Here is a 22305-nt window from a genome sequence, read left to right on the forward strand (position 1 = left end):
GTCACTTCACTTCTCTGGGCCTCAGTTACCTCATCTGTAAAATGGGGATTAAGACTTTGAGTCCCACGTGGGGCATGGACTGTGTCCAACCTGATTAGCTTGTATCTACCCTAGTGCTTAGAAGAATGCTTGACACATGTAAGTGCTTGATAAATACCATTATTATTCTTATTATTATTAAGAATGCTGAGTTGACCCGAATCTAGAGCATTTCTTTGGGGGACCCTTTCTGACTGCATCGCCCAGGCCCCTCTGCACACGGGCCCTGCCTCTGAGCCGCAGAACTAGGTGACAGGAACTGTGGCCGAGGAAGGCTGGGCTGTAATGGTACCCCCCTTCTAGACTGTAAGCTCCCTGTGGGGAGGGGATACGTCAATCAACTTTGCTGCATTGTACAGTGCTCTGTACACGGTAAGTGGTCAGTAAATACGATTGACTGGTCTATCCCCTGCCCAGCTGAAAAGAGGACTGTCCAGTATGAAACTCCTTGATTGACCATCCTAACAGAGTTAGGGAGGGAGGGGTGGGGATTTGCATACTTCACTCTCTGCTCTCTGAGCATTAGTGGTTTGACCTGACTTCTTCAATCAATGAATGGTATTTATTGAGTGCTGTGTGCAGAGCACTGTAGTAAGTGCTTGGGAGAGAGAATCCTTACTGTGACTAGGAAATGGAGTCCATTTCTTTCCTTGGTTTCTATTCATTCAGGGAAGAGCTGAGGATTTATTCTGGTGTTAATTAAGCTGACTCCTAAGGAGAACCCCACCCCAATCTTTAATATGAGCCTAATTAAGTTAAGAATCAACTCTCCCTCAAAATGATGGGAGAGAGCTCACCTTAAATCTGTATCAAATCTATTGTGCAAAGCATCTTACACAGTGTTCACACTCAACAGTATTGTTAATGACCAGTCCTGAGGGTCTTGTCTTTCTCCCTGCAGATTTTCATAGGCAATGAGTGGCATGATGCCATCAGCAAGAAAACTTTCCCCACGATCAATCCGTCTACTGGTGAGGTGATTTGTCAGGTGGCTGAAGGTGGCAAGGTAAAAAAAAAAAAAAAAAATTTAAAAAAAGAGAAAAAAATGGTGGTCAATCATGACCATATGTCTTTTATGATAACAAAAATTTGTATCCAACTAATATGAAATTATTCTCTTGTCAGGGTGGTTAGATGGGTCTGAGAGTGTATATGTTTGCATGTATGTATGTTTTTTCCAAGAAACATTAAGTAGACTTTAGAGCTATATTTACTGAAGCAACCCATCCATAGAGAGGAAGTTTCTGTTGGATAACAAAGAATGGAGGGTGGGCTAGGAAAACTCCTTATTTGTTGGTTAACTTGTGATTGCTAATATAAGGTGGTATTTTCATGGTCCATTGGTTAACTGAATATACTCTCTAGTATTGCTTGGCTAAAATGAGAAAAGGAATTTAATTCAACTGTTTACATCTGGCTGTCTTCTAGAGTTGGTTTTAGAGCTTTTAAAATGAATAAATAGAAACCAGCCGGAGAGGTTGAATTCCATTCCTTTTTGTAACTTGGTGTAGGGAAGATGGTGGGAAGGAAATATGGTTTAAGATTAATTTCCTTACCTGTTAGGGACACCTGCAGTTTGTGAAATGGAAATCATTTGTAATGACTGATTTCTTCAGTGTTCACTAGTGCAGATTTTTGGTGAGATGGATTTAGGAACTTAGAGAGAGAGAGAGAGAGTGTGTGTGTGTGTGTGTGAGTGTAGAATAACTACGGAAAAATCCCCCTCCCGCCCGAGTTCACTATGGTATCCTAATAAACCAAACTAAAACATTAATCCACAACTTCATCTCTTGTCTCTTAGGAAGACGTGGATAAGGCAGTAAAGGCAGCCAAAGCTGCATTCCGGGTGGGCTCGCCCTGGCGGCGGATGGATGCTTCCCAACGTGGAAACCTGCTGAACCGTCTGGCAGACCTGATCGAGCGGGACCGGACCTACTTGGCAGTGGGTGCCATATGCCCCTCCTCCCTCCCCACCCTGTTCACCCTCCTTCCTCCCCCTTTCCTAAATGAAACAATGAGTCAGGCTCCAAGAATCCATTCCATGCCAGAGTTAGAAATCTGTAATTGCTGATTAGCCTGAAGAGGGGCTTCCTGTAGAGTCACTGATAGACTGGGAGTTTGTCCCTTATTGTGGTATTTAAGTGTTTACTACGTGCAAGGCACTGTACTAAGCGCTGGGGTGAATACAAGGAAATCGGGTTGGACACAGTCCCTGTCCCGCATGGGGGTTGGTCTTAATCTTCAATTTCCAGATGTAACTGAGGCGCACAGAGAAGTGAAATGAATTGCCCAAGGTCACACAGAAGAAAAGCGGTGGGTCCGGGATTAGAACCCAGAACCTTCTGACTCCCAGCCCCGTGCTCTATCCACTAGGCCACTGCTTCTCCCAGGCCTTTGTTGATTGGCATTTTTCTCTTCTCAGACCCTGGAGACCCTGGATAATGGCAAACCCTATTCAATCTCCTACCTGGTGGACTTGGACATGGTGGTCAAATGCCTTAGGTAGAGTTGTTCTGCCCTTTGCTTCTGGTGTTAATTAAGGAGGACGTAATAATCATTATGCTATTTATTAAGCACTTATGTGCTAAGCTATGAGCTACTCCAGTGCTGGGGTAGACATAAAGGTATGAGATCAGGCAGTCTTTGTCCCACAGAGGACTCAGTCTATCTTATCCCCATTAGACAGATGAGGGAACTGAGTCCCAGAGAGGTTAAGTGATGCATTAAAAGTCACATGAGCAGGCTAGTGGCAGAGCTAGGACCAGAACCCTGGTTTTGTGACTCCCCAGTCCCAAGCTCCTTCCACCTGGCCATGGATAAGCATGTGGTTGCAGGAACGATAAGATCACATTGGAACAGAAAAACCTATCCAATTTTCTGTCTTATTGGACCATTGAGTTATTAAAATTGGTCTTAAAGCATTAATTTGGGTTATGTAAAATTTCCTTAATTCGAACCCAGACCGAGGATTAAAGCACTTCTGGCAGGTATGAACCATAAGCCGTGAACACCTTTACTGTTTGCCCAAATAATTATTCTGGCAGGAACATTAGCTTATTTCTCAAGTATCTTTCTATATATATAGTGCAAAGCACATTCATGTGATCTTCCAACAGCTCCAGGAAGCAAGGAGGGACAAGAATCAAGTCTATTTTATAGGCCAAGAGAGGTTAGTTAGGACTTGCCCCAAATCACAGCACCACACCTTGAACCAGGCTTCCCAAGCCCCAGAAGGGCCTTTCTAGACTAGCCCCTCGACCACACGCCGTCAGTGTAATAAGTTGGCCTGAGAACAAGCTGAGTCAGAGGGAAAGGGGAGGCGATGAAAGATTCCACTTTTTGACCGCTTTTCTTCTCTCTTGCTTGGGTGTTTGGGGGTCTCCTGAAATCCATTAACTGAAAAAAACTGGCTTTGTCAGGTACCACGCTGGCTGGGCTGATAAATACCATGGGAAAACAATTCCGATAGATGGAGACTTCTTCAGCTATACCCGCCACGAACCCGTCGGTGTCTGTGGTCAGATCATTCCGGTGAGTGACGCATCTTCCGATCCTGGGATTGAAGTTGTTTTATCCTTAACGACCTAATGGACCAGGAATTGCTGGGAATGGGAAGTAGGGTAAGAGTGTAGGTGTGGAGGGAGGTGAGGGGAGAAGAAAAATCTCTGTAATGCAGGAGAAGCAGTGTAATCTAGTGGAGAGAGCAGGGACTTGGGAGTCAGAGGACCTGGATTCTAATGCCAAATCCTCCATCTACATGTTGTGACTTGGGCTTGGGCAAGTTGCTTTTTGTTTGTTTATCTGTGTGGTATTTGTTAAGCATTTACTGTCAAGCACTATACTAAGTGCTGGGGTAGAGGCACGCTAATCAAGTTGGACAGAGCCCATGTCCCACATGGGGCTCTTATTATTAATCCCCATTTTACAGATGTGGTAACAGACACAAAGAAGTTGGGACTTGCTCAAGGTCACACAGCAGTCGAGTGGCAGAGCCAGAATGGGAACTCAGGGCCTTCTGAGTCCCAGGCCTGGTCTCTACCCACTAGGCTGCTTCTCATCCCTTAAGTTCCCTATGCCTCAGTTGCCTCTGGTAGGAGGGGGATTGAATACCTGTTCTCCCTTTTACTTAGACTATGAGCCTCATGGGGGAAAGGGAGTGTGTCCAACCTAGTTATCTTGTGCCTACCTCAATGCATAGACAAATGCTTGACACATAGTAAGCACTCAACAAATACTACATATCACTGTCATTGTTATTATTAGCTTTACATGGAGCCTAATTCAAAACTTAGAAATGGGTGGGGGAAGCTATGCAGAGCCAAAATCTCTCTTTCTATTAGGTCTGGCTGGACCCACTCTGATTTGGCGTGTGGGAATTTAGAGAATACAACTATTTGCAATGCAAACTTCTACTGTGAAATCCATCCTATGTGTGGAAAACTGCAAGAAAGCTTAGCATGCAAGTCAGGTTGACTAGTGAGCGATTGCAAAGGTTGCGGCTATGCATGAGTCTTGGAAGCGAAGGAGGACAATCTTAAGGTTGTCTGTCTTGACACAGGTTTTCCACCTAGCCTTCCTTCCTGATCCCACTGTAGATTGGAAACCAGCTGTGGGCAGGGAATGTGACTATTTATTGCTGCATTGCTCTACGCACAGTAAGCGCTCAAAAAATATGATTAAATGTTTTCTGATACCTGGTCCTGAGGCCTCTGGACCAAGCTAGGGCCTCTGTATAGGGCAACCAGAAGCCTGGTAGTGTACTAGACTGTCTGATTTTCAGCTGCTTTGTCCCTCCTTTTTGGCACCGAGCTTGCCTCCACTGCAGTTTTCTTGGAGCAATTTCTGAGGCTCAAATACCATGATGGACCTCATGTGGATCTGAGGGGACTGTAAAGACTCCAGAACAATTGGGAGGGTCAGGGTGCCCTAAAGAAACATTCTAGATTTAGGCCAAATCAAGCAAATTTCTACAAATTGGCAGTCAGGTGAAATCCTCTCATCACACTGTTTGGCAACCTAGCGTGTGATGTAATATGTATCTTTAGTGTCTATTGCTGGTCACTCTATCCATGAAGGAGTTTATCCTTTTACATCAGTTTAGTTTGGGTACATCAGTGAGTTTTTTGGTGATGGAGAACTAAAATGGTTTCTATAGAGAGGATTAGATGTGGTTTCTTTTTTCCTTTGTTTTTTGTGTTGTTTTGTCTATGGCATTTAAGTGCCTCGTATGCTCCAGGTACTGTACTAAGCACTGAGGTTGATACAAGCTAGTCAAGTTGGCCACACACCATGAGCCCCATGGGACGCTCAGTCTTAATCCCCATTTTACAGATGAGGTAACTGAGGCAGAGTGAAGTGACTTGTCCAAGGTCATACAGCAGATGTGGCAGGGGCAGGATTAGAACCCAGGTCTTCTAACTCCCAGGCCCATTCGCTATCCAGTAGGCCACTCTGCTTCTCACAGTGTTAGCTGCTCATTGTCTTTGCTCCTTTTGACTGAATCCTTTCCTGGAAAAAGACAAAGTGGGTACCTGGAATGTAGGATAGGGGAATTTTTTTTTTTTTTGCCTTTACTCAAATAGTAGTAGTACTTATTCCCTAACCATTTTTATGAAGTTGATGCTATTGGATCTTGTTGCCTTATCTTTCGTCAGTGGAACTTTCCATTGCTTATGCTTGCCTGGAAACTGGGACCAGCCTTGGCAACTGGGAACGTCGTCATAATGAAGGTCGCCGAACAGACTCCCCTTACTGCCTTGTACGTGGCCAACTTGATCAAAGAGGTGAGTTTCTTCTCTGACCCTTTTCCCCCCAACCCCAGCTCAGATTTAACAATTAAATGTGGCTTGAACTGCTGCCAGCTCACAGGAAGGACATAGAGTGATTTCTAGAGCCGAGAATTCTTGCATAGGCCATCTTGGACCCTGGGTCTTGTCATATTTGGGTCCCAAACTGGGTGACCGATTCGTGAGCCGCAGCGTCTGGAGCTCTCGTTCCCAGGTGCAGTAATATCTTACTACCTGAACTCGGGGAAGCCTGTTGGCTTCTCTGGGGAGAGAGAGGAAGAGGCTCTGCCCTGGAGTCTTACAGGTCAGTCGTCCATCAGCAGGGTGACAGCAATGCCACTCTCACCTCCTGCCTCTCTTCCCACAGGCAGGCTTCCCTCCTGGAGTTGTCAACATTATTCCTGGCTATGGCCCAACAGCTGGGGCTGCCATCGCTTCCCACATGGAAGTGGACAAAGTGGCGTTCACAGGCTCTACGGAGGTAAGAACAGCACAGGGTGGGAGTTTGCAACTTGGTTTGCTTTTAAAATTCCACTCCGCCATCCTCAGGACGTGACTGTGTCTGATTTGTAATATTTTATTGTTCTCAGAGCCTGGTGCAGTGCTGGACAAATGGTGTTTATCACTCATTATTATTATTATTGGTATTTTTCCAGATCCCCTTCTTTTCTAAGCCATTTCTATGGGTTGCATGTACACCCTTAATATTTTCAGATTAGGGCTCAGAATTAAGCTTGCATTGAAACTTTTTGGGTCCTGGGCCAGAAAAAAAACTTGACAAAATTAAAAACCCTAAGCAATTTTAACGTTTTCATGTTCTATGTAGTTACAGTATGTAACTTATATTTTTTTAAGTGCAGCTCTGCTTGAATTTAAATATCTAAGAATCTGATATATTGAAGGAAATATTGATTTGACTAAAAAATTAATACAAGAATTATGATAGTGGTATTTGTTAAACACTGACTATATGCCAAGCACTGTCCTAAGCAATAAGGTAGATATAAAGCTATCAGGTCCCAAGAGACTCATATTTTGAAGTAGGAGGGAGTACAGGCATTGAATCCCTATTTAAAAATGAGAGAACTGAGGCACAGAGAAGTTGTGACTTGCCCAAGGACACACAGCAAGCAAGTGGCAGAGGTGGGATTAGAACCAGTGTGGCTCAGTGGAAAGAGCATGGGCTTTGGAGTCAGGGCTCATGAGTTCGAATCCCAGCTCTGCCACTTGTCGGCTGTGTGACTGTGGGCAAGTCACTTAACTTCTCTGTGCCTCAGTTCCCTCATCTGTAAAATGGGGATTAAGACTGTGAGCCCCACGTGGGACAACCTGATTCCCCTATGTCTACCCCAGCGCTTAGAACAGTGCTCGGCACATAGTAAGCGCTTAACAAATACCAACATTATTATTATTAACCCAGGCCCTCTGATTCCACTAGGCCACAAAAATGGGAAGCACAATATTTTCTGGGGCCTTGTGCAATAGCAGTGAGATCCCTCTTCAATTTAAATTTAGTCTTGCTGGTACTTTGATAGCTTCTGTTTCTCAGCCAGTGATATTTATTGAGAATTTGCTCTGGGCAGATCACGGTACTAAGTACTTGGGAGAGTACAGAACAACAGGATTGGTGGGTGTGTTCCCTGCCCTCAGAGAATTTGCAGTCTAGGAGGGAGACAGACATTAATATCAACTAAATTTTTGGCTATATACATAAGGGCTGAGGGTGGGGTGAATAACATCTACTTTCCCCTATTATTCCCAGATACTATGAAGAAGCATGGCCTAGTGGAAAGAGCATGGGCCTGGGAATCAGAGCACCTGGGTTCTAATCCCAGCTCTGTCACTTGCCTGATGTGTGACCTGGGGCAAGTCACTTCCCTGTGCCTCAGTTTCCTTAGCTGCAAAAATGGGAGATTAAATTGCACTCCCTTTATCTAGATTGTGAGCCCCATGTGGGACAGGGATTCTGTCCGAACAAATAACCTCATATCTGTCCTAGTGCTTAGAAGAGTGGTTGGCACATAGTAAGCATTTAAAAAACACCATAATTACTAATAATAATATTTGTTAAGAGCTTACTCTGTCCCAACCACTCTTCTAAACACTGGGATAGATACAAGGTAATCTGGTTGTCCCACTTGGGACTCACAGTCTTATTCCCCATTTTCCAGGTGAAGTAACAGGCCCAGAGAAGTGAAGTGGCTTGCCCAAGGTCACACAGCAGACAAGTGGCAGAGCTGGGATTAGAATCCACGACCTCTGACTCCCAAGCCCATGCTCTTTCCACTAAGCCACTTAGTCTATATCTATGGCCACAACTGCATGCCTGGGTGTCTGCATTGTTGATTATGGTTGCCATTGGTAGTGGGTAAGAATCCAGTGACCACGGGCAGATTGATTTTTTTTTTCCTAAGCCCTAAGTGGAGAGACTGGGTAGGTAAACCAAGTTTCCTTGTAAGAGAAGGCATAATAATAATAATGTTGGTATTTAAGCACTTACTATGTACTGATCACTGTTCTAAGCACTGGGTAGATACAGGGTAATCAGTTTGTTCCTCATGAGGCTCACAGTCTTAATCCCCATTTTACAGATGAGGTAACTGAGGCATCGAGAAGCTAAGTGACTTGCCCAAGTCACACAGCTGACAGGCGGCGGAGCCGGGTTTAGAACCCATGACTTCTGACTCCCAAGCCCGTGCTCTTTCCACTGAGCCACGCTGCTTCTCTAGCGGATAGTGTATGAGCCTGGGAGTCAGAAGGTCATAGGCGCTAATCCTAATTCCACCACTTGTCTGCTATGTGACCTTGGGCACTTTGCTTCACTTCTCTGTGCCTGTTACCTCATCTGTAAAATTGGGATTGAAATTATGAGCCCGACATGGGATAGGGACGGTATCCAACTCGATTTGTTTGTATCCATCCCAATGCTCCAACTTGATTTGCTTGTATCCGTCCCAGTGCTTAGAAAAGTGCTTGGCGCATAGTAAGTACTTAAATACCACTGTTATTATTATTATTATTCTGCCTCTCTTCCAACACTGGTGGGGATTGGAAAGAAGCGTGTTATCACCTTCCTTATTGATTTTGGGAGTAGTTTTTCAGCACAGTTCTGCAATTTCCGCATGTTTGGAGCTATATGTGGACTCTTTCCCCTTCAGTCCTTCTGACTTTATTTGTTGAACTTCCACTCAGAGTCATTGAGAGGAATGTGTTTAAAGCTTAGCTTTATCATCTTGAAGGAGGCCCCTCTTTGTTTCGGGGTTGGTGTTGAAAGAGGCCTAAGCAGGGGAAGTTACTGGAAAAGTATCCAAATCCAAATAATAATCCATCCTTTTCTTTCCCTTTGATTTTTTCTGTTAGTTTCCAGAAGAATCCCTTCCTCTCTTTCCACTTGGTGGGAAAGTTGCCATGTTAACTCTCTTGGTGACATATCTATGGTCCCAGGACCTGAGGGGAAAACTGAAGCTCTCTACCAGCCTATGAAACAGTTGTCAATTTAGATGGTCTCACTGGAGAGCATAATGATGTGTTTGTGTATTTCTTCTTGCCTCCAGGACATCTGTACATGGAGATGTCCCTGGCATCTGAAGCTCAACCTGTCCAAAACAGGACTCCTCATCTTCCCTCCTACCAAATCCTCTCCTCCACCTAACTCTCCCATGTGGGTTTCCCGTCGTAGTTCCCACCATTCTGCCTGTGGCCTCAGCATTATCTTTGATTCTTCTTGCTCTCTCGGTTCCCATATTCAATTTATCAGGGTTTTTTGATTTGCTTTTTGGGTTTTCTTGGGTTTTTCCCCATAACATGTCAAGGATTGGCCCCTTCCTCTCCATCCAGAGAGTCACCAGGCCCAGGCTCTTGTCATGTGCTGGATCGCAGCCTCCTCACTGGTCTCCCTCCCCTCTCCAGTCACACTTCCATCACTCTGTTATCCAGATGGTTTTGCTTCCTGTGTGTGGAGAGCTGTGCTCATACTGGGAGGAAGTGCATGTGTGGGAGTCGATTGTGGTACCTGTCTCAGAAGGCTTACGATCCAAGAGGGGGTGGTCTAGGAGATGCAATTATATTTGTCACTTGTAATGATAATAAAGGTATTAAGTGCTGGAGTGGATTCAGGACACTCATTCATTCATTCAATCATATTTATTGAGCACTTACTGTGTGCAGAACACTGTACTAAGCACTTGGGAAGTACAATTCAGCAACAGATAGTCCCTGCCCACAACGGTCTCATATTCTAGAAGGGGGGAGATAGACATAAAAACAAGTAAACAGGCATCAGTAGCCATTATAAAGGAATTGAATTATAGATATATGAACATCATTAATAAAAATAAATAGAATTATAATTTTAATTATAGGATCAGTCTGTGGACTTGGGGCTCGTGGCCCGGGAGGAAGGGAAAACAAGGTTGGGTCTTTGATCCCCACGTCTCCTGCCTCCAGACTGCAAACTCCTTGTGGGCAGGGAATGTCTACCGATTCTGTTGTATTATACTCTCCCCATTCTGGTGCTCTGCACACAGTAAGCACTCAGTAAATCCCAGTGTTTGATTGTTCTGCAGAAGTTTCCCCGTGTCTCAAAAACCTCCAATGGTTGCACATTCTTCCCTTCATCAAGCAGAGATTACTGACAGTTGGCTTTAAGGCAATTTACAAGCTCTCTCCTATTTAACCACTCTCTTCTCCCACTACTCTCCAGCTTGCAGTCTTCATTTCTCTCAATCTAATATACCTTGTTCTCATCTCTCAGAACATGGGCTTAGGAGTCAGAGGATGTGGGTTCTAATCCCTGTTCCACCACTTGTCTGCTGTGTGACCTTGGGCAAATCACTTCGCTGTGCCTCAGTTACCTCATCTGTAAAATGGGGATTAAAAGTATGAGCTCACTTGGGACATCCCTGATTACCCTGTATCTTCCCCAGATCTTAGAACAGTGCTTGGCACATAATAAATGCTTAACCAAAACCATCATTATTACTATTATCTCCTCCCACCACTGATCCTCTTGCTCATGCCCCCACCCCTCAACCAGAATGTTTTCCACCTTCATAGCCAACAGACATCTGTTCTAAATCTTTGAAACTCTTCTAAAATCACTGCTCCATCAGGAGGCCTTCCCCCATTTTTAATTTCTAACCTCCCAGCAGCATGGTCTAGTGGAAAGAGCACAGGCCTGGGAGCCTGAGGACTTGAGTTCTAATCTAGGTTCCACCATTGGTGTGCTGCATGACCTTGGACAAGTCCCTTAACTTCACTGTGCCTGACTTCCCTCAGCTGCAAAATAGGGAGTCAATACCTGTTGTCCCTCTAAGCCCCATGTGGTACCTGATTAACATGTATCTACCCTAGTGCTTAGTAAAGTGCTTGACATACAGTAAGCGCTTAACAAATACCACATTCTTTTTATTATATCCCAGAATTGCCACTTCAGCACTTCTCTGCCACCTCCCATAGCGTTTCTATAAATATCTTCATTACCTATTAAACATTAACTTTTGTTCATAGCTACATTTCTTTCTTCCTCCCAACTTATTTTAATAATAATTATGTTTTTTTAAGCGCTTATTATGTGCTAGGCACTGTAGTAAGTACTGGGGTGGATACAAGCAAATCGCATTGGACACAGTCCCTGTCTCACATGGCGCTCTCAGTCTCAATCCCCATTTTACAGGTGAGGTAACTGAGACACAGAGAAGTGAAGGGATTTCCCCAAAGTCACATAGCAGACAAGTGGTAGAGCCAGGATTAGAACCCCTGACCTTCTGAATCCCAAGACCACACTCTATCCACTGTAGCAGGCTGCTTCTCTCTCCCCTTCTAGTCGAACTTCTTGAGGACTGAGATCTGTCTAATGTGACCGCAGTCTCCCAAGTGCTTAGTACAGGACTCTGCCCGTAGCAGACGCTCAATAAATAGTGACTACTTGAAGGCAGGGGATTTCTTTCTTGTTGGTGACTAGGAACCTTTAGACTGTAAACTCATTATGGGCAGGGAACGTGTCTACCAATTATGTTATATTGTACTCTTCCAAGTGTCTAGTACAGTGACCTGCATACGGTAAGTGTGCAATAAGTGCGATTGATATTGATAGGAAGGATCCAGAGTAGAAAGCTGACGCTTAAGTGTGTAAATCCTAATCTCTTGGAGAAGATTAAATTGATCAGGGAAGCAGCGTGGCTCAGTGGAAAGAGCACGGGCTTGGGAGTCAGAGGTCATAGGTTCGAATCCTGACTCTGCCACTTGTCAGCTGTGTGACTGTGGGCAAGTCACAACTTCTCTGTGCCTCAGTTATCTCATCTGTAAAAGGGGGATGAAGACTGTGAGCCTCACGTGGGACAACCTGATTACTCTGCACATAGTGCTCTGCACAAAGTAAGCGCTTAACAAATACCAACATTATTATTATTGATCCTTCTTGAAATTTTTGAGTGTGAGGGAGGTAGAGCCTGAGCAGGTAAAAAGACTTGGGTTTTCTTGATTTATTTATTTTTTTTGTCCCCTATCAATGACAGCTAGCTCTCTCTCCAACCCAGCCTGAATGGATCCTAGTGAGCTGGGTGTTACTGGCAGTATTTTATAGAATGAGTCCTGTATTAAACACTTCGGGTGTGCAGTCAAGTTAAATAAGATGCCAGTATTTTATAGGACGATGCCACAATGTACAATGGGGACAGGTTTAACGTGTTTTCTCACAGAAGGTTTTTTTGCTCTCTTGCAGGTTGGCCACCTAATTCAGGTAGCTGCAGGGAAGAGTAACCTCAAGAGAGTGACTCTGGAGCTGGGCGGCAAGAGCCCCAACATAATTATGTCAGATGCCGACAGTGAGTTCCCTCACCCTTGCAATGCCTTGATTGGATCGCGGGAAAGGGTGGTCTAAAGCCCAAATTCTTGGTTCTGCTTTGGCTTTTGTGAATCCCAAATGGGTTCTAATCCCGGCTCTGCCACTTGTCTGCTGGGTGACCTTGGGCAAATCACTTCTCTGAGCCTCAGTTACCTCACTTATAAAATGGGGATTAAGACTGTGAGCCCCATGAGGGACAGGGACTGTGTCCAACCTAATTAGCTTGGATCTGCCCCAGCACTTAACACAGTGCCTGCTACATAATAAGCACTTAACAAATACCATCATCATTCTCATTTTCCACCAGAAAAGAGCAAAGTTCTGCCTCGGGTAGAGAGTAATCAGGGTGAGAGTGGGTAGCTGGCAGATCATGGGATTCTAAAGCAGGAAGGGATTTGAGAGACCTTCTGGCTGTAGGCAAACGTGATTAACTTTTCTCTATTCCATTGCTTGACACATAGTAAGCATTGAATCACAATAATAGTAATAATCTTGGCCCCCTCCTTTCCTCCAGGCGGGTGAAAGGTTAAACCATTCAGGACACATGGCTGTCAAAAATCTGGGGGACTGTGGACTCCACCCCTTCCTCAGGGATGTGTTCCAAGGTTTTATCACACTTATAATAATAATAATAACAGTAATGTTGATATTTGTTAAGCGCTTACTCTGGGCCAAGCACTGTTCTAATTACAGGGTAATCAGGTTGTCACATATAGGGCTTACAGTCTTCATCCCCATTTTACAGATGAGGGAACTTAGGCATAGAGAAGGTAAGTGACTTGCCCAAGGTCACACAGCTCACAAGCAGCGGAGCAGTGATTAGAACCTATGACCTCTGACTCCCAAGTCCATGCTCTTTCCACTAAGCCACGCTGCTTCTCAAAAATATAATAATAATGGCATTTTTTAAGTGGTTATTATGTGCCAAGCACTAAGTGCTGGGATATATACAAGGTCATCAGGTTGTCCCACATAGGGCTCACAGTCTTCATCCCCATTTTACAGATGATGTAACTGAGGCACAGAGAAGTTAAATGACTTGTCCAAAGTCACACAGATGACAAGGGACGGAACCGGGATTAGAACCTGCAACCTCTGACTCCCAAGCCCATGCTCTTTCCACTGAGCAGTTCTTCCTTATGTCCAACTGAATTTGAATCCACTTCCTATTGCTTGGTCCCCTTTGACCTGGAAACCTCAAATACCAGGCATGTATCTGAAAAGACAGAGCAGGGAGGTGAAGTGTTTTTTCCAAATAGTGTATGAGTGGAGAAGCAGCATGGTCTAGTGGATAGAGCATGGTCCTGGGAATCAGAAGGACCTGGGTTCTATTCCTGGCTCCACCACTTGTCTGCCGTGTGACTGTGGGCAAGTCACTTAACTTCTCTGTGCCTGTTACCTCATTCGTAAAGTGGGGATTAAGACTGTGAGCCCCATTTGGGACATGGACTGTTTCCAACCTGATTAGCTTGTATCTACCCCAGAACTTAGAACCGTGCTTGACACATTGTAAGCACTTAACAAATCCCATTATTATTATTATATTAATGATCTGTCCTGCCTGAATTGGGGCTGGGAAATCTTACTAGCTTTCTCTCTCTCTCTCTCTCTCTCACCTGTCCAGTGGACTGGGCAGTGGAGCAGGCCCACTTCGCACTGTTCTTCAACCAGGGTCAGTGCTGCTGCGCTGGCTCCCGAACCTATGTGCAAGAGGACGTTTATCCCGAATTTGTGGAGAGGAGCGTTGCTCGGGCCAAGTCTCGCGTGGTTGGGAACCCCTTTGACAGCCAGACTGAACAGGGGCCTCAGGTGAGGCGGGCACTGCCTGGAGTGAGGAAAGAAGCAAGTTTGATTCATGTGTTTTGGTCCATCTTTAACTCACACAACTTCCTAGTTCCTGTTGATTGGCTTTTTTTCCCCCCTCGTGTTTCACTTAATCATATTTATTGAGCACTTACTGTGTGCAGAGCCTGTACTAAGCACATGGGCGAGTACAGTATAATAGAGTTGGTAGACACGTTCTTGTAGTTTAAACTGAAACAGAAGTTCTCCTTATATGATTCAAATGTCTGTTGTATTTTGCTCTCAGTAAATGTGATTAGTGATTCCTGGGTTGTTTTTGTTTTGTTTTTTGTTTTTAACCTGAAGCTTTCAGAAGCCTAGGCAGCCACCCCATTTTTTCTGGGGAACGAAAGAAGTCTCTCGAAGGCAGATTTCCTCTAGGAAGTCTGGTTTTGCTTGACATTTAGAGCTCTATTCAATTTCAGTGGGGTTTTTTTTAGTAATACAGCATTATTTATTGAATGTCCATTTGGTGTGGTCCACTCAACTAGGTACTTGAGAAGTTCAGAATAGCAGAGACACATTTCCTGCCTATGAGGAGCTTAAATTCTTTCAGGGGAAGACTAATATAAAAATTAGTTACTCTTCCTCACTCATTGCTAACCCACTTCCTTATTAGAAAGGGAGAGAAGCAGCGTGGCCTAGTGGAAAGAACATGGGCCTAAGAATCAGAGAAACTGGGTGCTAATCCCAGCTCTGCCACTTGCCTTTTGTGTGACTTTAGGCAAGTCAATTAACTTTTCTGTGCCTGTTACCTCAACTGTAAAATGGGGATTAAGCCTGTGAGCCCAATGTGGGATATGAACTGCGTCCAATCTGATTAGCTTTTAGCTACCCCAGTGCTTAGTACAGTGCCTAGCATATAGTAAGCACTTAACAACAACCAAAAAAAAATCTTGTATGGGTACCAGAGCAACTTCTGAAGAAATGATAGGAATTTGTATTCCAAGTCCTTGCTCGTGGTCACCATATCCAGGAGGTCAGAAATCTAGCCAAACTCCATCCTTCCAGCAGACCTGTTGAATGTCCTGACCCCCACCTCTTCATAAGCAGTTAAAACTGAGTCATTTCTCTTTTCTTGACTTGGCAGGTGAATGAGGAGCAGTTTAAGAAGATCCTTGGCTATATCAGTGCGGGGAAACGAGAGGGGGCAAAACTGCTCTGCGGAGGCGAGGCCGCTGCTGAAAGGGGCTACTTCATCCAGCCCACCGTGTTTGGGGACGTGCAGGATGGCATGACCATTGCCTCAGAGGAGGTGCACGCCGTTGTCTTTCTTTTGCCTGCTGAGCTCTTCCTGGAGAAGTTCTGGGTCTCAGCTCAGACTTGAGTCTCCACTTCTGCTTTTATCCGAATAATCCAATTTCCCTTAAACTCACTTAGATCGTCTTCTATCAGGGCCTTTCTAATTAATTGCCTGATCCTCTCTGTCCTGTGGGAAACCGTTAAGACCTAAGTTGGCAAGTGACTCCGACTGGTCTCACACCACTGCGCTCTGCCCTGCAGATCTTTGGACCAGTGATGCAGATTCTGAAGTTCAAGACCATCGAAGAGGTTGTGGAGAGAGCCAATAACTCTAAGTATGGGCTGGCTGCAGCTGTCTTTACCAAGGATCTGGACAAAGCCAATTATATATCCCAAGTCCTACAGGCCGGCACGGTATGGTAAGAGCCTTCCCTTGACTGCCTTTGGCAATGCTGATCGATTGGGTTCTAAGCTTTATCTGATTTTATTTTTTTTCCCACCTCTGGTATTCTGAACTAAGACCGCCGGGAATGAACTGCCATTCTGACTTGTCACTTCTTGGACTAAGAGAATTGTGGGGATGAGCCTAGTCCAGATCTTTCTGGGCAAATGAGCAGTCAGTGGGATGGGGCATCAGGAGGGTGAATGGAAGCCACGTGGCAGCCTGTGCTCTCGTGATAAAGAAGGCCTCGTAGCTCTGCCCACCACATAGAATGGATATCGAGGAAGGTATCCCCAGTGAGATCTTTGAGCTGCTTCTAATGCCTTATCTTCATCTGCAGGGTTAACTGTTACGATGTATTTGGTGCCCAGAGCCCGTTTGGTGGTTACAAGATGTCAGGGACTGGTCGGGAGCTTGGAGAGTATGGCCTTCAGGCCTATACAGAAGTGAAAACGGTGAGTACTTATGCTTACTTCCTGAGAATAGGGAAGGATGGATCCGAATCCTTTCGCTTGTGCTCTGTTGGCTATCACTTGCCCCTCCACTATGATTAACTCTTTCCTCAAATTTCATAAGGATGTTTCTCATGTGTTTTTAGTTCATGGAGGAAATGGTTAGCATTGATCTGGGAACAATCTTACTCTTCTCCAGTTGGGATCTATCCCCTGCCTCCTCCCAACCCTGGAAGCCCAGGGTGTTCCTAAAAGAAGTCCAGAGTCCATGGGAAAAATTCTAGCAAATCTCCCTTTTCATGGACTTTTTTGAATTTCAGTGTGTTTTGAATTCTACTTTTATTGTTATGTGTGTCTGTCCTCCCCCACTTAGTGTGAGCCCCTTAAGAATAGGGCTTTGTGCCTTTTAAGTACTTCAGAAATATTAGTGATAATGATTAAGCCTCAATTTAAAACTAAGATGACTTTTTTTTTTTAAAGTATTTGTTAATCACTTCATGCCAGGCACTGTACTAAATTCTGGGGTAAGTGTACAAGATAATCAGGTTGGACACAGTCCAGTCGCACATGGGGCTCAGAGCCTTAATCCTTATTTTGCAGATGAGGGAACTGAGGCACAGAGAAGTGAAGTACCTCGCATAAGGTCACACGGCAGACAAATGGCACTAGGATTAGGACCCAGATCCTCTGGTTCCCAGGCCCATATTCTTTCCATTAAAAGCCACACTCTTCTTATTTGCCCACAAATCTAACGTTCTCCCTCCTTTTTTTTTCTATAAAGGTCACCATCAAGGTCCCTCAGAAGAACTCTTAAAGAGGAGGAATGCTGCATGCCTTAGCCATCTATGCATTTGAAGTCTAACAGTGTTGAATATTGAACCAGAGAAAAGATTCCTTTGAGCCTAAGGTTGCGGGAGAGGAACCCCCTGGAATGACAAAAGTTTCAGAATCTGTATTCTGTTAAGTAGGGTTGCTTGGGACTGACCCTTTTACTGGCTCTCTGCCCTCCTCTTTTTTTTTCTTTTTTTTAATACCAAGATGTCTATATATGCTAATATCTTTCACAATACCTATCTGTGAAATTATCCAGTGGGGAAATGTCCATTATTCAAGGTGTGAACAAAATACACTGAATTATTGAGTTGACTTTTAGCCCCAAAAAATAAAGGTCCAGTTTTCTGCACAATAGTTCTTTCTTTTAATCTATGGAAATGCTGTGAATCAGACTAATATCTCCGGTCACCTGTCCGATTGCATATTAATAATAAACACTTGGCAACTCCAAAACCAGAGTCCCATCCATTAGGTATCATTATTTTAATATTGCAGCTCTGTGAGGGTAAGGGGTGTAAGGAAAAAGAATCAGAAATTACAGAAGGATATCAAATTAAAACTTCTAGAATTAAGGATACAAGTTAATATGGGTGGAAGTGGAGAGGGGTCCCTTTTTGACCGGGTGGGAATTATGGGCCTCTTTGCTGAACAGATCTGGCAAACCAGGGGTCTTTCATGAGACTGTGAATCAATCAGTGGTATTTATTGAATGTTACTGTGTGCAGAGCACTCTACTAAGCATTTTGGGGTGTGCGATATAATAGTTGGTAGACATGTTTCCTGTACACAAAGAACTTACACTGAAGTGCTGGGATAGATAGAAAATAATCAAGTCAGACACAGTCCTTGACTCAGACTTAGAGGTAGAGTTGGAAGGTGTCATATCTCCATTTTACAGTTGAGGAAACGAGTTCCAGAGAAGCAAAATGACTTTCCCAAAGTCGCAGCAGGCCAGTGACAAAGCTGGGCCTGGAACTTGGACATCTTGACCCCCAGTCCTATGTTCTTTCCATTAGACCACGTACTTTAACCTTTAAAACTGTACCGGAATTTCAACTCGGCATGGAGTTGAAAGTCATGTTACCTCCTCCCTGTTTTGCAGTGTGTCAAAAGCCAGGCTGGCTTTAAAAATTTTGATTTTCACCTCCATCTATTGGTGCAGCGCAGGATTGCCTAGGCAGCCGAGCTCAGTCACAGCTTTAGTCTAGGTCTTTGATAAAAAAAAACTTTGAGTGGGGGCTAGAACATATTATTCTTCAGGCTCACCGTCCTTGGCACTGTACTCAAATCTTCAGAGTGATTCATATTTTGTGTATCATCTTATGTGAGCATTTTTAGAGCACCATCATTTGCATAAAGAAGTTCCTGAACCATGGATTCCAACTTCTGAAGATGCAGAGCTGGAAGAGTTTTCCAGTGGACTGGAAGTGATTTTTTTTTTTTTAACTCGTGTACAGATTCCTTGTACCTTCAAACATGGCAGCATAGAATGTCATAAACAGGAGTGAACCTACCACCCTGCCCTGCTTCCCCTCTGAAGATGATAGAGAAAGGAGAAGATGACTCTGACTAGACCAACCATTCTATCACCCAGTAGCCTGAGGATCTGTGTGAATTTCTCAGAACAGTTGAATTTACCTAGCATTTCCACAGCCCTGACTTGTTGATGAGATCAAAGTCTTTTATAAACACAATACAAACTAGAGGTCATGTCTTGTTCTCTCCTCTCTTCCTGTACTGGTCATGTGCAAAGAGCATATCTACCCAGCTGTGCTTTGGTCTGAAGCTACGCTGTAACCCATGGTTGACTATGTACTGCAGAAATGTCTGTTCAGAAGGATTCTGCTAGAACCTTGCCTGCAAAGGAAAGCGGTGGGATTCACCTATACTATCCGTGGTCAATTCTCTCCCTTTTCTCCCTGAAAATGGTGATTGTTATTTCTTGAGAGTTCCATATGTTAAGGGACAGTTCATGCAGTCTTCCAAAATGGTGATGAGAGAATGCTAAACCAGAAGTTTCATTCACTGTAGTACTCATTCTCTCTCTCCAAAAGTGTTTTAACTTACATAGTTCTTTCAGTTCTTTCAGTTCTTACTTTGAGTCATAAAAGTCTATTAATCATGTGATCTCTACTGCTAGGCATTTTTCTCATAACTAACTCCATAGCAGATTCACAGAAGAAAAATTCCTTTCCTAATCACTTAATGTGGAGATTTGCTGAGGGAAATCAGGCTGTGAACATCATAGTGGATCCAAATATTAAAAATGGATAACAATAGGAGGGGAATATAATATTTTAAATGGTTTCTCACCAGGTAGAGAGACGTCCATATGTTCTTAATGTAAAACCTGAGATCCAAGAGAGATGACTGTGGGTAAGCAGAGTTGAGGGCAAGGAGAAGCTTCTCATGCTTGACAGTTGTTTTTTCCTGTTCTAGTCCTCCTGAGAATGAGTAAGGTGGGGGAGGGGAGGAAAAGATAAGGGCTTACCCCATTGGGCTTTCCATTTCCCGGACTCTGAGTTAGAGATAGTGATGGGGATTTTGATCTAAAAATGTTGGTTCATTAGGAGATGAGTAGATTAAATATTCTTGGAGAATTTATCGGTTTAGAACTCTTCTAGTTCATAATCCCATTATAGAACTCTCCTCCATGAATTTAGGCAAACTTCTTGGAGCTGTCGACATTTTCTCCCTATATTATTTCCTGGAATAATGAATTCCACAAGTTTTCCAGCCACTGTGTTGAAGAATAGTTTCATTGGTGTGTTTCCAGTCTACCTGTTTTCCTTCTGTTGGCATATTTTCACTTCTATCTCCAAAGAGATTACCCTGGATCTTAAGGACCAATGAGTTGCAGTGCGTCTATTACTTTTATGAAACCCTACCTTGAGGATTTCAAAACATGTCTGGGTCTGCCCTATGTCCTTCATAGAGACCTGTTATTCTGTTCATTTAATAACACTTTAGCCATCAAGTAAATCAGTGAAAGCACCCTGTATGGCAGTTAAAAAAAAAATGAAAATAACCTATTCTTTGTGTACAGAGGCAGAATGAGTGACTCTCCAAAAAAAAAAAAAAAAAAAAAGAAACAAAGCTGAATTTCATTCGACAGAGAAAATGAGGAATAGAAGGGTGAAGTGAAATCCCAAACTCTTGGAAACGTACAGCAGAAACAGGTGGATGTTCACTGCCCTCAAGGGGATTACAATCTAAGGAGAAGTGATAAAGGGAGAGCTGGAATCTTACCTTGCTCTACGCCTGTTATTCTTTCCCTGAGTTTAAAGCTCAGTATACAACCCCTGGACTGGTTAGAGTAGAATGAAGTGATTTGCATTTGATAAATCTTAAATTAATCCATCTGATTTGGGGGGGTGGGGCTGGTTTAGAGAAGCAGAATGGCTTAGGGGAAAGAGCACGGGTTTGGGAGTCAGAGGATGTTGTATATATTGTATAATCTCCCAAGCACTTGCTATGCTTGCTTGCTTACAGTGCTGTGCACACAGTAAACACTCCATAAATACAACTGAATGGATGAATGAACAGACTCAAGGAGATGGAGTGCTCTAAGGCTGATGGTAAGGCTTTTCCACTAGGTAATAATAATAATAATGCGATTTTGTTAAACGCTTACTGTGTGCCAAGCACTTTTCTAAACGCTGGGGTAGATACAAGGTAATCAGGTTGTCCCACGTGGGGCTTACAATCTTAATCCCCATTTTACAGATGGGGGAACTGAGGCATAGAGAAGTTAAGTGATTTGCCCAAAGTCACACAGCTGAAAAGTGGCAAAGGCAGGATTAGAACCCATGACTTCTGACTCCCAAGCCGGTGCTCTTTCCACTAAGCCACGCCGCTTCTGACCCAGAGAGTCAGCCACAGCCATTCGACCTCCAGTATCCCGGGGAAAAGCATTCTAATGACCCAGGAAAGGGAGAAGCTGCTGCAATAAGGAAGGTCTACAGCTTTCTCACTGTTACTAGTGCCAGGAAGTTTACTAAAGGATCTACTAAAGAAAGCAAATAATAATAATAATAATGTTGGTATTTGTTAAGTGCTTACTATGTGCCAAGCACTGTTCTAAGCGCTGGGGTAGATACAGGGTAATCAGGCTGTCCCACATGAGGCTCACAGTCTTAATCCCCATTTTACAGGTGAGGGAACTGAGGCACAGAGAAGTTAAGTGACTTGCCCACAGTCACCCAGCTGACAAGTGGCAGAGCTGGGATTCGAACCCGTGCTCTCTGACTCCCAAGCCCTGGCTCGTTCCACTGAGCCACTCTGGTTCTCTAAGACCTGGCACAGAGACTATGAAATTAATGAACAGCAAGCAGCCCCAGTGGCTGAAGAACTGGATAATTTGGATTTAGAAGCGAACAGTTGGACCTACTGACTTCTCAGTTAAGATCTAGGGTTTTGGTGACTCTCCGGATTGGGATGAGAGTTGGTGGGTCTCACTGATTCCACATCTAACTCTGCACTGGCCCATCTGAATCGTAGCAAGTTGTTAAACTTCTTTGTCTTTTATCTTCTCTTTGCCAGCATGGCTCAGTGGAAAGAGCCTTAGCTTGGGAGTCAGAGGTCATGGGTTCGAATCCCAGCTCTGCCACTTGTCAGCTGGGTGACTGTGGGCAAGTCACTTGACTTCTCTGTGCCTCAGTTACCTCATCGGTAAAATGGGGATTAAGACTGTGAGCCCCAAGTGGGACAACCTGATTACCCTGTATTTACCCCAGCGCTTAGAACAGTGCTCTGCACATAGTAAGCGCTTAAATACCAACATTATTATTATTACCTCATTGGATTGTTGAAGCCTTGACTTAA

At 44.1% G+C, this 22305-nt stretch overlaps 1 protein-coding gene across 1 annotated transcript in view; it reads left to right on the forward strand.

Annotated features, from left to right (window-relative positions):
• The window catches only part of ALDH2 (aldehyde dehydrogenase 2 family member), a 28434-nt gene extending 10599 nt beyond the window's left edge, over nt 1-17835 (forward strand). Inside the window, exons 2-13 of the mRNA XM_007655443.4 lie at nt 941-1045; nt 1841-1981; nt 2462-2541; nt 3459-3570; nt 5694-5822; nt 6193-6306; nt 12547-12649; nt 14294-14478; nt 15602-15766; nt 16015-16172; nt 16536-16650; nt 17429-17835. Of these exons, the coding sequence (XP_007653633.1) occupies nt 941-1045; nt 1841-1981; nt 2462-2541; nt 3459-3570; nt 5694-5822; nt 6193-6306; nt 12547-12649; nt 14294-14478; nt 15602-15766; nt 16015-16172; nt 16536-16650; nt 17429-17461 (1440 nt within the window). The 3' untranslated portion in view covers nt 17462-17835. The remainder of the gene's footprint in view (nt 1-940; nt 1046-1840; nt 1982-2461; nt 2542-3458; nt 3571-5693; nt 5823-6192; nt 6307-12546; nt 12650-14293; nt 14479-15601; nt 15767-16014; nt 16173-16535; nt 16651-17428) is intronic.
• The last annotated feature ends 4470 nt before the right edge of the window (nt 17836-22305 follow it).

The sequence above is a fragment of the Ornithorhynchus anatinus genome, chromosome 2 (genome assembly GCF_004115215.2).
Source record: "Ornithorhynchus anatinus isolate Pmale09 chromosome 2, mOrnAna1.pri.v4, whole genome shotgun sequence".
Classification (NCBI taxonomy): domain Eukaryota; kingdom Metazoa; phylum Chordata; class Mammalia; order Monotremata; family Ornithorhynchidae; genus Ornithorhynchus; species Ornithorhynchus anatinus.